Source organism: Budorcas taxicolor, chromosome 21 (assembly GCF_023091745.1).
Source record: "Budorcas taxicolor isolate Tak-1 chromosome 21, Takin1.1, whole genome shotgun sequence".
NCBI lineage: Eukaryota > Metazoa > Chordata > Mammalia > Artiodactyla > Bovidae > Budorcas > Budorcas taxicolor.
In genome coordinates this window covers 38672311-38687325 of record NC_068930.1, presented here as the reverse complement: position 1 = coordinate 38687325, position 15015 = coordinate 38672311, and the positions used below count along the sequence as shown (strand labels likewise).

Below are 15015 nucleotides of genomic sequence, written 5' to 3'. Positions count from 1 at the left end.
CAGACTCACTTCCATCGAGTCAGTGATGCCATCCAGCCATCTCATCCTCTGTCGTCCCCTTCGCCTCCTGACCCCAATCCCTCCCAGCATCAGAGTTTTTTCCAGTGAGTCAACTCTTCACATGAGGTGGCCAAAGTACTGGAGTTTCAGCTTTAGCATCATTCCTTCCAAGGAAATCCCAGGGCTGATCTCCTTCAGAATTGACAGGTTGGATTTCCTAGCAGTCCCAGGGACTCTCAAGAGTCTTCTCCAATGCTACAGTTCAAAAGCATCAATTCTTCAGCGCTCAGCTTTCTTCACAGTCCAACTCTCACATCCATATATGAACACAGGAAAAACCATAGCCTTGACTAGACGGACCTTAGTCATCAAAGTGATGTCTCTGCTTTTGAATGTGCTATCTAGGTTGGTCATAACTTTTCTTCCAAGGAGTAAGCGTCTCTTAATTTCATGGCTGCAGTCACCATCTGCAGTGATTTTGGAGCCCCCCAAAATAAAGTCTACCACTGTTTCCACTGTTTCCCCACCTATTTCCCATGAAGTGATGGGACCGGATGCCATGATCTGGTATTCCCATCTCTTGAAGAATTTTTCGCAGTTGATTGTGATCCACACAGTCAAAGGCTTTGGCATAGTCAATAAAGCAGAAATAGATGTTTTTCTGGAACTCTCTTGCATTTTCCATAATCCAGCGGATGTTGGCAATTTGACCTCTGGTTCCTCTGCCTTTTCTAAAACCAGCTTGAACATCAGGAAGTTCACGGTTCACATATTGCTGAAGCCTGGCTTGGAGAATTTTGAGCATTACTTTACAAGTGTGTGAGATGAGTACAATTGTGTGGTAGTTTGAGCATTCTTTGCATTGCCTTTCTTTGGGATTGGAATAGAACTGACCTTTTCCAGTCCTGTGGCCACTGCCGAATTTTCCAAATTTGCTGGCATATTGACTGCAGCACGTTCACAGCATCATCTTTCACGATTTGAAATAACTCCACTGGAATTCCATCACCTCCACTAGCTTTGTTCGAAGTGATGATTCCTAAGGCCCACTTGACTTCACATTCCAGGATCTGGCTCTAAGGTGAGTGATCACACTATGGTGATTATCTGGCTCATGAAGATATTTTCTGAACAGTTCTTCTGTGTATTCTTGCCACCTCTTCTTAATATCTTCTGCTTCTGTTAGATCCCTACCATTTCTGTCCTTTATTGAGCACATCTTTGCATGAAATGTTCCCTTGGTATCTCTAATTTTCTGGAAGAGATCTCTAGTCTTTCCCATTCTATTGTTTTCCTCTGTTTCTTTGCATTGATCACTGAGGAAGGCTTTCTTATCTCTCCTTGCTATTCTTTGGAAAGATTTTCAACATCACTAATTATGAGGTATTAGGTTGGCAAAAAAATAACTGCAACTTCAAACTGAATTTTAAATCATTATAATTAGGCTCAAACACTTCTTTATTAATCATAATAGGAACCATTACTATCAATACATTTCTGCCACCAAGAAATAAGTTTATTTATTTCTGTAAAGTAAAAATCCATGATTCTGGATTTGACCAACTCTCAGAAAGTATTTTCTACCTCCTGCTGGTTGTGGAAGTGCTTTCCCTGAAAAAAGTTGTCGAGATGCTTGAAGAAGTGGTAGTCAGTTAGCAAGAGGTCAGGTGAAAATACTGGATGAGGCCAAACTTTGTAGCCCCAGTCATACAACTTTTGAACAGTCGGTTGTACGATGTGTGATCAGGCATTGTTGTGGAGACGAACTGAGCACATTCTGTTGACCACTGCTGGCTGTAGGCATCAGTTTTTGGTGCAGCTCATCTATTTGCTGAGCATACTTCTCAGACATAACGGTTTCACTTGGATTCAGAAAGCTATAGTGGGTTAGATGGGCAGCAGACTACCAAGCAGTGACTTTGAGCCCTCTTTTGGTGCACGTTTGGCTTTGGGACATGCTCTAGAGCTTCTTCTCGGTTCCACCACTGAGCTGGTGGTCACCAGTGTCATATAAAACCCACGTTTCATCCCATGTCACAATCCTATCTAGAAATGGTTCGTTGTTGTTGCATAGACTAAGAGAAGATGACACTTCAAAATGATGATTTTTTTGATTTGCGATCAGCTCATGAGGCACCCACTCATCGAGCTTCTTTACCTTTCCGATTTGCTCCAAATGCCAAACAACCAAAGAATGGTTGACATTGAGTTCTTCAGCAGCTTCTCGTGCAGTTGTAAGAGGATCAGCTTTGATGATGCTCTCACTTGGTACTTGTCAACTTCCAATGGCCATCCACTGTGCCCCTCATCTTCAAGGCTCTCATCTCCTTTGCAAAGCTTCTTGAACCACTACTGCACTGTATGTTCATTAGCAGCCCTGGGCCAAATGCGTGGTTCATATTGCAAGTTGTCTTTGCTGCTTTACGATCCATTTTGAACCGGAATAAGAAAACCGAGCAAGGTGCTTTTTGTGTAACATCATTTTCCTAGTCTGAAATAAAAATAAATAAATAGCAGGTAACAAGTCATTAGCAAAAAAACATAAAGCAAGAAATGTGCATTAAAATGACATATGACATAACCATATTTAAGAATGTATTCCAATATCAAACAGCAAAATGCAAAAACTGCAATTCCTCTTGCACTAACCTAATACATGCACATCAAAATCACAATATTACCACACACATCTTAGAATGACTACTGTCAAAAAGACAACAAATGATAAGTGTTAACAGGATGCGTTGAAAAGACAAAGCCAGTATACTGTTGTTAGGAATATAAATTAGTCCAGCCTCTAGAGAAAACAGTATCAAAGTTCCTCAAGAACTTACAAATAGAATTACCATAGGATTCAGCAATTCCACACCTGGGTATATATCCAAAGTAAAGAAAAGCACTAATTCAATATGTCATTAATATATGCACCCCAATGTTCAAAGAAGCGTTATTTATAAAAGCCAATCTATGAAATCAAGCTCAGCATCCATTAACAGAGGAATGGATGGAGAAGGGGTGGCATATATATACACACAACAGTGTATACTCAGCCGTGAAACAGTGAAATTTCTCCATTTGCAACAACATGCATGGACCTGGAAAGTATTAAGTTTACTGAACTCAGACAGAGAAGGATAACTACTACACATTTTCACTTATATGTGGAATCTAAAGTATAAAACAGTTGAACCAATTTAACAAAATAGAAACAGACTCATAGACACAGAGAACAAATTAGTAGTTACCACAGGGGAGTGGGTGGTGACAGAGACAAGATAGTCAAAGGGGATTAAGAGGTACAAACCAGTAGGTATCAAATAACTAAGATGCATGGATATAATGGACAGCACTGGGAATGTAGTCAATACTATATAATAACTTTATATGGAGTGTAAACTATAAATATATGGGATACTACATTGTACACCAGAAACTAATACTGTGAATGACTATACTTTAATTTTTAAAAAGTGACTAAATGGAAGAGAATTTATATCAGTTTCTTACATCGATTATTGACTATTTAAGGCAAAATAGTATTTAAGGAATATAGTGGAGAAATGTATGACAAAGATAACTCAAAGGGTGAGAAGGAAGACAAGTGAAATATACCATTACGAGGTTCACATATGAGTGGGGAAAAAAAAGTGAAAGTATTAGTTGCTCAGCCCTGTCTGATTCTTTGCAGCCTCATAGACCACCTGACCTGCCTCTTGAGAAACCTATATGCAGGTCAGGAAGCAACAGTTAGAACTGGACATGGAACAACAGACTGGTTCCAAATAGGAAAAGGAGTACGTCAAGGCTGTATATTGTCACCCTGCTTATTTAACTTCTATGCAGAGTACATCATGAGAAACGCTGGACTGGAAGAAACACAAGCTGGAATCAAGATTGCCGGGAGAAATATCAATAACCTCAGATATGCAGATGACACCACCCTTAAGGCAGAAAGTGAAGAGGAACTAAAAAGCCTCTTGATGAAAGTGAAGGAGGAGAGTGAAAAAGTTGGCTTAAAGCTCAACATTCAGAAAATGAAGATCATGGCATCCAGTCCCAATAGATGGGGAAACAGTGGAAACAGTGGTAGACTTTATTTTTGGGGGCTCCAAAATCACTGCAAATGGTGACTGCAGCCATGAAATTAAAAGACGCTTACTCCTTGGAAGAAAAGTTATGACCAACCTAGATAGCATATTCAAAGCAGAGACATTACTTTGCCAACTAAGCTCCGTCTAGTCAAGGCTATGGTTTTTCCTGTGGTCATATATGGACGTGAGAGTTGGACTGTGAAGGCTGAGTGTCAAAGAATTGATGCTTTTGAACTGTGGTGTTGGAGAAGACTCTTGAGAGTCCCTTGGACTGCAAGGAGATTCAACCAGTCCATTCTGAAGGAGATCAGCCCTGGAATTTCTTCGGAAGGAATGATGTTAAAGCTGAAGCTCCAGTACTTTGGCCACCTCATGCTAAGAGTTGACTCATTGGAAAAGACTCTGATGCTGGGAGGGATTGGGGGCAGGAGGAGAAGGGGACGACAGAGGATGAGATGGCTGGATGGCATCACTGACTCAATGGACATGAGTCTGAGTGAACTCTGGGAGTTGGTGATGGACAGGGAGGCCTGGCGTGCTGTGATTCATGGGGTTGCAAAGAGTTGGACACGACTGAGTGACTGAACTGAACTGAACTGAGACTATAGCTGCCAGGCTCCTCCATCCATGGGATTTCCCAGGCAAGAATACTGGAGTGGGTAGCCGTTCCCTTCTCCAGAGGATCTTCCCAAGCCAGGGGTCAAACCCAGATCTCCGGCATTACAGGCAGATTTTTTACCATCTGACCCACAGGGGAAGCTGAACGCATATCCTTCAGTGTAACAACTAAAATAATATATAGATATATAGTGGAGAGCCAATAAAGAAGCCAAAGTGAGACATAACAAAATAGAGCAGAAAAGCAGGGCAAAAGAATAGAGAATAAATCACACTGAGTTCAGAAAGACCTTCCATAGCTTTTAGTCTGATAGGCTAACCTTCTCCCTTATTATACATTTTTCATTTGGACAAAATTTCCCTAGTGATTCTTCCATGTTTATTTTCCACATAAATGTTAGAAATTGTCTAGAACTTGTGGAGCACTAGGAGAAAAAATTCAATAGGTTTCTTTTAACAATCCCATTATATATATTATTTGTATAACCATATTCACATATTAACTTGGAAGAATCAGTACATTTTTGGTGTAGATCTATTGTATGCAACTTCCCCGGTGGCTCACATAGTAAAGCGTCTGCCTACAATGCGGGAGACCCGGGTTCTATCCCTGGGTTGGGAAGACCCTCTGGAGGAGGAAATGGCAACCCACTCCAGTATTCTTGCCTGGAGAATCCCATGAATGGAGGAGCCTGGTAGGCTACAGTCCACGGGGCGGCAAAGAGTCGGACACGACTGAGCAACTTCACTTGCACTTTCACTCTTTGTATTCGAGAAGTAAGAATATCTTGCTGTGTCTAAAGACTTTTCTTGTGTTTTTCAGAAGCAGGTTAACATTTTGCATGAATTGGTTTTTCACAATTCTGCTTAAGTTTTTCCTTAGCCTCATACCTATATTTGGTACTACTGTAACAGATTTTCTTGTAAATTATATCTGAAAACAGGTTATTATTCTATATGTGAAAGGTACAGATTTCCTTTTAAATTGGAAACAATCTCAAGCTCATAGGCATGTTGCAATCACGATGCAAAAAGTTTTCCTTTCCAGAACCGTTTGCTAGTATCAGTTACTGAAACGGCATTCTATTGCTTCTCAAATACTATAGAATGTAATTCCTACAAACAAGGACATACGTAGCCACCATCCAACCTTCAGACCCAGGAAGTTAACACTGATGCCACAATCATCATCTAATCCTCAATGAAAAACCTAGCTCAGCAGCCTTAATAAGTTGACTTAATCTGATCAGCATCTGCAGAGATGTATATAACCCATCTCTCACCCATCATCCCCAAGGGCATCCCCTGATTCCCATGCCCCAGAATCTGGTGATGCACATTAGGGAGCCCCCTACCACCAATGCCCACCTCACCCTATTTGTCCTGCTCTGATAAATCCCACCTGGTTGCCCCCACCCTCAAGAAGGCCCCTAAACACCCTTGCTCAGAAACCACCCATCCCTTGTGTGAACACCCTCCTTATCCCACGTGGGCATTGAATCTCTGCCTCACGTGTATTCTGTTACCTGATCCGGGATGCCCAATGCAGGGTGCAGGGTGAGAAGTGTGTCCACACAGGAGAGAGGCCAGGCGTGGACACATGCTCACCCCACATGGGCTTGGCTTGGACACCACGCCCTGGTTAACTGTGGCTCCCCTGCCAGAATCCGTATTGACAGTGGGCTTTGTTTCTTAATCAAAGGTTTCATTGCTTTAGAAGAGACTTGAGATCAAGGTGTTTAGGCCCCATGATGTTTTCAGTTCCATGACTCTCTCCACCTTTTCCATTATTGGGACACGACCAGGACAATTTGGTTAGCAAATTGTACTGGGACATCAGAATGCCATTCTCTGGGTAGTGGTGGGGGAATTCTGCTTAGCCTCCCTGGCACCCATTCTCACTTCACAGGGAACTCCCATCCCACAGGCTCTTCTTCCTTGACTGCAACACTCCTGCTGGGAGATGAAATCTCGGGCCCTTCCTGTTTAATCTGCTGGGAGCTCTTGATTGCCTCAAACAGAGGGACATGGTAGAACAGATGCCATAGGACATCAAAAGTGAGGTAATTAGAAGAGCCCAGCTTGTGCCTGGCTTGTTTCTTAGCAGATGCTTATTCGGGAGAAAGCCAACAACATGTCATGTGCGAGGGAGACTGACAATCCCAGAGACAGAGGTGACTTGAGGTGCCTGATGGAGAGAAACCAACATGCCCAGTGAACAGCCAGCACCATCCACTGGGCATGAGTGAGCGAGACATCAGTAATTCAGCATCCAGGCTTCAAACCTCCCTGATACCAAGAGGAGCAGAGGAGTGCTATCCACACTGTATCCTGACCAAAATGCAGATTCATGGGTAAAACAATGTTGCTGTTTTGAAGAAAAAAAAAAAAACAACACTCACTTCTTTTATCACACCATGGTTCTCACCATCCTGTTTGACCCTGCGGGTTTTGTCTCCTCCACCAGAAGTGAGAGATCTGATCTCCAAATTTCTCATACAAAGAGGCCTCAATACACAATCACCCTGGTGATCAAAGAACAACAGAAATGAAGACATTCTAAGTCATGAATCTCTCATCATGGGACCCAGAATGCTGGGGCTCAAACATCTGGTATTTGTTGATGCAGCGTCTCACTACTTCTACTTGTAGTGATTTTCTTGCTTTCTGCTGAGTGATGCCACTAAGCCAAGAGCTTATGGGTGCTTCTGTGGTGATCACTAAGTACACTCTCCACTCAGACCCCAGGACCTGATCAGACAGAAGTGTGAGGCTTCAGAGAAATCTCAAGGGATAAAAGCCACAACATGGGAGGAGACACTGGTTAAAAGACGGAAGTAGCAGCTGCTCAGATCTGGGCAGCTTTCCTGCAGAGATGGTCCTGGTCCTGGTCCTGCTCCTGCTGGCCCTTCTTCTGTCCCCCACCGGGGAGGCAGGTGAGTAACGGTCCCACCCTCAGAGGCCCAGTCCCTCCCCACATACACAGACCTGCTCAGATGCTACACTCATACACAGCCTCGCTCTGGCCCATCTTCAGGAACTTTTCTAACTCAGGTCAAAGACAAGCAAATATGGACCCATCTCCCCTCTCTACCCTTGGCTGCATGAGCACAGTGGGTAGGCTGGTGTCTTTCTTTCAGCGAAGATTATCGGGGGCCATGAGGCCAAGCCTCACTCCAGTCCCTACATGGCGTATCTTCAAATACAGACTGCAGATAAAACTTTGATCTGTGGGGATTTCCTCATGTGTGAGGACTTTGTACTAACCGCAGCTTGCTGCCAGGGAAGGTGAGGAGCAGTACCCAGGTCCCCATCCCTCTGTTGACTCCTCCCAGGGAACAATCTTCTCAGGGGCTGCAGACCTAGGCCACCAGGTAAGGTAAGACGTTCTTCGGAGGACAGGTGAGCTTTGGCCAGAGAGGGACAGGTCAATGCCACTGATGCATGGAGAGAGGGTCTGATCTAACATAATATGGAAGGAAACCAATGTTGCACCCTGGAGCCCAGAGTGCACATATGAAAAATTCACATTTTCCTAGACATAGTCAAACTTGTGCAGGATTGAACACCTTCCGTGGACTCCAGGAACTACTACCCTGCCCAGGCTGCATGGAAGCAGACAGCATAGAGATGCTCAGCTCCAAGGCCCACCCCCTAGAATTCTCCCCTCCCTAAGTCCTGCCCTATCCCAAGCATTCCTTCAGGATCCTGGCCTGTGTCTCCTGTGACTCCCTTTCCCTCTCTGCAGTCTTTGCAGGTCAATAAACGTCACCCTAGGAGCACATAACATCATGGACCGAGAGAGGACCCAGCAGGTCATCCAAGTGAGAAGAGCCATCCCCCACTCTGAGTATAATGATGAGACTGGGGCCAACGACATCATGTTACTGCAGGTAGGACACGTGGCTGCACCGACTCCGGGACACTTCCTTCCTGGGGTTCTGCATCCCCCATGACCTCATTCCAGACCCTGCAGGTCTGGAGACTGCAGGACAGTCGTGGGGTTGCCTTCTGTCCCAGGGCTGTGAAGAGGGCAACCCCTCAACTGTCCTTCAGTCTCTGTGGGCCATCAGTAGGTAACAATGCCTTTCTTCTGCTTTCAGCTGATGAGGAAGGCAAATGTGACCACTGCTGTGAGCCCCATCAGTCTGCCCAGGGACTGGGATACGGTGAATCCAGGGATGCTATGCAGTGTAGTTGGCTGGGGGCGTCTTGGTGTGGATATGCCCCACCCAGATAAACTACAGGAGGTAGAGCTTGAGGTCCAAAGGGCAGAGAAATGAACCGCTCGCCACCCATATTACAGCACCACCACCCAGATATGTGCAGGGGACCCGAGAGAGAGCAAGAGTTCCTTTAAGGTGAGCTCCCCAGTGTCATCCATGCAAAGCCTTGGTCTCTGGATCTGGGGCAGTGGGAGCGAGTTCTGTCCTGTGTCCCCAGCCTGTCCTCCGATCTGGTGTCTGTCTGAGGTCCCTGGGGGATGGATATTGCCTCAAAGTCACATATGGGCAGAGGTTTCCTGTGGGAGGAGGCGGATTGTCAGGGCCAGATTGAAACCTCAGGACCAACAAAACCCTTTTATCAGCCAGGGCCCCTAATAGGGACCACCCATCCCAGGGTGGCAGGGAGATCAGACCTGAAGAAGGTGAGCCCAGCCCTTGCCCTCTCTGCCCACAGGGTGACTCTGGCGGCCCACTCGTGTGTAATGGTGTGGCCCAGGGCATTGTGTCCTTTGGAAAAAAGGATGGTACGACTCCACATGTCTACACCAGAATCTCCAGCTTTCTGTCCTGGATCCAGACAACAATGACAGAGGACAAATGGCAGGGATCAGACTGAGGTGCCCCAGGATGGACCCCTCCATCTTCCCTGGGATTGGAAACCTTGGTCAAAGTGGGTGGAGGAGGGCTGTCTGGAACTTAATAAACTTTCATCTCTTGAGCAGAAATCACTGATTCCTCCTTTATTCACATATTCGTTAGGTACCTGCTATGTCAGGGAAACATCTGTTCACTGCTGCACTGACAGCCAGCTCCCTCCAGTCACACGTCCCCAGTGCCAGCTCCCCCTCCAGGCTGCCCATGAGCTCCATCAGAGAAGGGAGACCCCTGTCAGGAATACACAACCCCCTTCTTGACAACCCTTGTGTCTCATCCATATGTCTTCTCCCTCGTCCACACCTACTCCCCTCTCCACCATCCCAGTGCCCTGCGGGAAAACAAGAGAAACCAGATTTGGAAGGAGGGCCACATGAGGCTGAGGGTTGAGGTGGGGGGCACTTGTCCACCCTCACAGAAATGGGGGAGGTTTACAAAGGTATAGCTCACCCCATGCAGTGTTCCCTCCCTGCATCAGAGCAGGCAGAGCTCAGAAGCCTGAGAAAGTTTCAGGAGGCCTTCAGTATTCCTAGGCCCAGCTTCAGTACCTGTCACAGCCCTGTCTTGGAGTCCTGGGCCCAGGGCCCTGTGCAGCCTCTGGTGTCCTGAGGGCACATCCTCCTTCAGCCCCAAGGGACCTAGAGGGAGCTCTTCCACCTTGGGCTGAGCCAGCCGCTCCCCACCTTCATCATTCCCACGTGTGTTTATGTATGAATATATTTATCTCCAAAGGAAACTCACTCTAAAGAAAATCATTGGTTTCAAGGTATCCTAAAGTTTCAAAGAGTATCTATAGCCTATAGTTATTGGGTTCATTTCTTCCTGTATTTTCTTTTTTAATCAATTGCTGAAGTTTTGATGCAAGGTTCAGAAGAGCAACCTCAGTTTTAAGACATGCAGCTTAGAGAGGGCTTAAGAGAAGTGGTTTGCTGAACATTTGAATGGAGAGTGAGCTCCAACTATTGCAAAACATGTTCTGGCAGAAAGTAACACATATTCATCAAAATATATTCCTCATAAATGGAACATACTCAACATGGTGCGTGCAAGTGTGCGAAGATACTGCAATTGTATCAGATTCTTTGTGACCCTATGGACTGTCGCCCTCCAGGCTCCTCTGCCCATTCATCACAGAAAGACAACTAAATACAGCACATATGGATAAGAAAAGTAAACGAAGTGCAGTCCCTCCACCCCCAGATCACCATCAGTAATGCTGAAGCATATTTCCTTCCACTGTTTTTCTATTCATTCATAAGATGCTCTTGCTTCAACTCCCTTGGGGTTGGGTTGTTTAGAGCTCCTCATGCCGTCCTTTCCATTCCTCTTTCTTCTGTCCTCGTACTGGTGAGAGTGTTGGGTCATCTGCACATGTTTAGGATGGCCTGGCCCAGAGACATCTGAGACGTGGCTCTCTGGACTCTGGACAGAGAATACTTAGTGGGGAGTAAGGATTAGATGACCGGCATCTGTTTCCCCTTCCCACTCACCAGTCACCAGCATTGCTGGAGAGGAAGCCCCTCCTGACTCACAAACACCCTGATTCGAGTGGGACAGCCGCCAGGTGAGCTTCAGGGGCGCTGGATACCTCAGCACAACCCAATCCTGTCCCTCATTGCCGAAGGACCCAGTGATGGTTTGTTCTGTTTCAGTGAATATCAAGTTCAGGACTTTCGTTCAAAATTTTCAGATAAGAAAGGCTCTCTTTGTTACAGAACCCTTATATTTAAACAAGAGATTCTAAATGCTCCAAAAATGTGAGGCTGGAACCCTGCAAGACAGGAAGTGGGGCTGCTGTTTGGGCCACTGGGTGAGTCCAGGTCTCGCTGCTCCTCGAGCAAGTGTGGTCTCTGCCTCACCCTTGGCCCCAAGCAGAGCCCCGCACCGTGGTCCTCATGCACGTGTCCTCTGCCAACAGATTCTAGGTCTCCTCCAGCCCCTGAGCTTCCCAAGTACAGGAGCCATGTCGCTGTATCCCTGACCCGCGCCTATTGGGTAGTTTTTCATGCTTTCCCCAGGATCAAAGAAGACCCGAGAGGGGAGAAATGCAGACCCTCGTGATTCAGTCACTGAGGGCCTCTGGGGACACAGCTCCTCCCCTGGCTGCAACACAGCCTCCACTTTCTTGTTGTTCTTCTTGCTCTGTGACTCTGCAGTGGGAGGGCAAGTGTGGTGACAGTGTCGTTCTCACCTATCCCACAGCAGAGAACATGAGCACACGTGGCATGCTCACACCTGGCTGGGGGAAGCACAGCTCTGGGGGGTCTGTGGGGGCACTGAGCCTCCCCTGCTTCCTTCCCCTGTGCTTTGTGTCTGGAAGGAAGAAACCCCAGCAGCTCTGACCTGGGCAAATCTTCTGGAAGATGCAGTTCCCCCTGCTCCTGATGGCCTTTCTTCTGCCTCCCGGGCTGGGACACGTGAGTGACCGTCCCCATTCCCGACAGGGTAGCCCATCTCACTAAACCTCTGCAGTCCTGGCCCTTCTGCTCAGCTCCAAATTCTGAACCAGCTCCCATCCCAACTGAGACTACAAGTTCTATGCTGCATAGACATTCAGCAAGGATGGATGGTAGGAAGCAAGCCTTCACTGAAAGCTTCTGTAGCTCTTAGCCTCTCTCAGCACCGGGAAAGCGGGCTGTGCATTTGGTGGAGGATGTGAAGCTACAACACACAAGTAAGAAACTTCTTCCATCCAGCCAGGAAAGGGCACCTCAGACAAACCATCCAAGGCGTGGGAGGTATCAGTGGACCCAGCTTAAGAACCAGAGAAACTTGTCAGTTTCCCCGCCCTTCACTCCTGCCCAGGAGAGGAGCCCAGGGTGTGACTGGTCAGAAATGGCTAGACGGCAGCACCCAAAGCTCTCTGGGTGTCGTTACTCTTCCCCGGGCCCCAAGCTGTTCATTTTCTGCCCCCCACTGTCTTGGGCAGTGTCCTCCCCTATCCCTGTGGTCTTAAATCCCACCAGTACTATCCCCACCAAATCCCAGCCAAAAGCTAATTGGAAGCCATTCACGTGTCCAGTCAACAGATATTTACTGAGATCCTGGAATGCATTATGCCCTAGGACATGAGGATTTTAGAAAATCCAACTCCATAAACCCATAGGTGGATTATTAGAAAATGGTACCATCCGGACATTAGCAGAGGCTCAGAGGGGTCCAGGAGACTCCATGAGAATGAGGGCTCATCAGGGATCCCATCCATGATCTTCTGGGCTCCACCCTCTGGAAGGCAATCTCTGGCCCCTCCATATGTATGTGTGAATCAGGACGTGGAGAATAATACTGAGGTTTGGGGTTCAGAAAATGTTATCCCACTGCAGTGAGAACCCGGAGGACTCTCCCCTAGTGTCTGTTGAGCACTGTCGACCCACCTTGACTGCCACCTTCCCAAATCTCCCTTCTAACCATAGCCTCTCCTATCTCCCCATCTTTCAGCCTTTTCTTTCAGAGGAGATCATTGGGGGCCATGAGGCCAAGCCCCACTCCCGCCCCTACATGGCTTTTGTTCAGTATCTGGGTGAGAACGGTTGGAAGAGGTGTGGCGGTGTTCTCATACAAAAGGACTTTGTTCTGACGGCTGCTCACTGCAGAGGAAGGTGAGGGGCAGTAGCCAGCCTACCCTACCTGAGCCCTGGACAGGGACCTGTCCTCTCCCCAGGAGCTGAGCCCAGGGGTACTCCTCCCTCACCCCAGGATCCTGGAAATCAGGACCACAAGAGCTCATCAAATAAGCCATCTTACGAGGAGGACTAGGGTGATGGAAAGCTGAGAAACAGGACAAGTAAAGTTTTGAGGCCAGTGGGTCGGAGGTGAAAACAAGAGGCAGGGTTGAGAAGGGTCGATCCACAATGGCCAAATAAAGCATCAGAGAAGGATGAGAGTGTGCAGTAAGAGCCAAAACCCAGACTCAGAGTCACTTCACAATATCACTGAGAAAGCTCCCGGAGCCCTGCCCTCATGTCCCCGAGAAGCACAGGGCCCAGAGTCACTCAGCCCAGGACAGTCTGTCACCACAATTCCCCCTCAGCTGCTGCCCTGCCCTGGAGTCAGCTGCCTGTCACAGCTCCTGGGCTGTATCTCCGGTGACCCCATGATCCCCACACCTCTGCTCTGCTCTCCATGCAGCTCAGTCAACGTCACCCTGGGGGCCCACAGCATCAAACAGCAGGAGAGGACCCAGCAGGTCATCAGGGTGAAGAGGGCCATCCACCACCCAGACTATAATCCTAAGAACTTCTCCAACGACATCATGTTACTGCAGGCAAGGAAAACTCCCCACTGGCCCTGCCCTCCTGGGATCAGATCATAGATCTCCCAGGATCTCCTGCCTCTTTCTTCCTTCCCATTCTGGCAGCCTGACCAGTCTCAGGGGGAGAGGTGAGAGATGGGGTCCATGCAGCCTCATCATGGCATCCAGGCCAGAGGACCACCAGCTGAGCCAGACTCTTGTCTCTTCCCATCAGCTGGAAAGAAAGGCCAAGCAGACGTCAGCTGTGAAGCCCCTTAGTCTGCCCAAGGCCAAGGCCCGGGTGAAGCCAGGACAGGTGTGCAGTCTGGCCGGCTGGGGGCAGGTGGCCCCGGGCACTCCAGCCACCACCCTGCAGGAGGCAGAGCTGACGGTGCAGGAGGATCGCGTGTGCGAATCCCTCGACCCCAGGCACTACAGCCAGGCCACCCAGATTTGTGTCGGGGACCCAAGGAAGGTGAAGACCGGCTTCAAGGTCAGTTTTCCTGCATCTAAGCACACAGACCAGGGAGGTATGGGTAGGGCAGAGGCCGTATCTTCGTCCTCAGCTGAGAGGTTTTGCAACCTGCTCCTTGAATCCAGCGTTTTGCCTTTTTTTTCTTGAGTGGGTCAGGAAGCATCAGTCATCCCACAGCTTTCTTATCACCAGAGTATCCAGGAGAAAATTGACAGAAAGGTAGATGTGAGTCCAGCTGCTAAGAACAGTCAGAGTCAGGCTGGAGCCCCAGGACCAGGACGTGACCAGGCCTCCCTGGGCCTGGGTCTTCCCCACAGCCCCTGGCTGAGACCACCCAACCCCGGCGGCAGAGAAGACAGAGCAAGGAGGCCTGCTCAGCCCTTATCTCTCTGCCCACAGGGTGACTCCGGTGGACCCCTCGTGTGTAAAAAAGTGGTCCATGGTATTTTCTCCTATGGAAAGGCGAATGGGATACCTCCAGGAGTCTTCACCCAGGTCTCACACTTCCTGCCCTGGATAAAGAGAACAATGAAGCAGCTCTAACAGCAGCTTGAGACTGACCTTTCTCTGCACTGACCACTGTCCTGGGGCAGCAGCAAGAATCCCATTGGGATTGGCAGTGGGATCACAGGGCCATAATAAAGGGATCTCTAAAGCAATGGTGACTGAATTCCTTTTTATTCGTGGAACCACCTCAATACATAACCACGCTGCTCCAGG

The 15015-nt window shown here is 47.9% G+C and overlaps 1 protein-coding gene and 1 pseudogene across 1 annotated transcript; both read left to right on the top strand.

Moving 5' to 3' along the window:
• The first annotated feature begins 7584 nt into the window (after positions 1–7584).
• Positions 7585–9551, top strand: LOC128066913 (mast cell protease 3-like; annotated as a pseudogene).
• A 2353-nt stretch (positions 9552–11904) lies between these two features.
• On the top strand, positions 11905–14838 carry LOC128066912 (granzyme H-like). The gene is made up of 5 exons (XM_052660033.1): positions 11905–12006; positions 13028–13188; positions 13718–13853; positions 14056–14313; positions 14695–14838. The coding sequence occupies exons 1-5, from the start codon at positions 11953–11955 to the stop codon at positions 14836–14838; spliced, it is 753 nt and encodes a 250-aa protein (XP_052515993.1). The 5' UTR covers positions 11905–11952.
• The last annotated feature ends 177 nt before the right edge of the window (positions 14839–15015 follow it).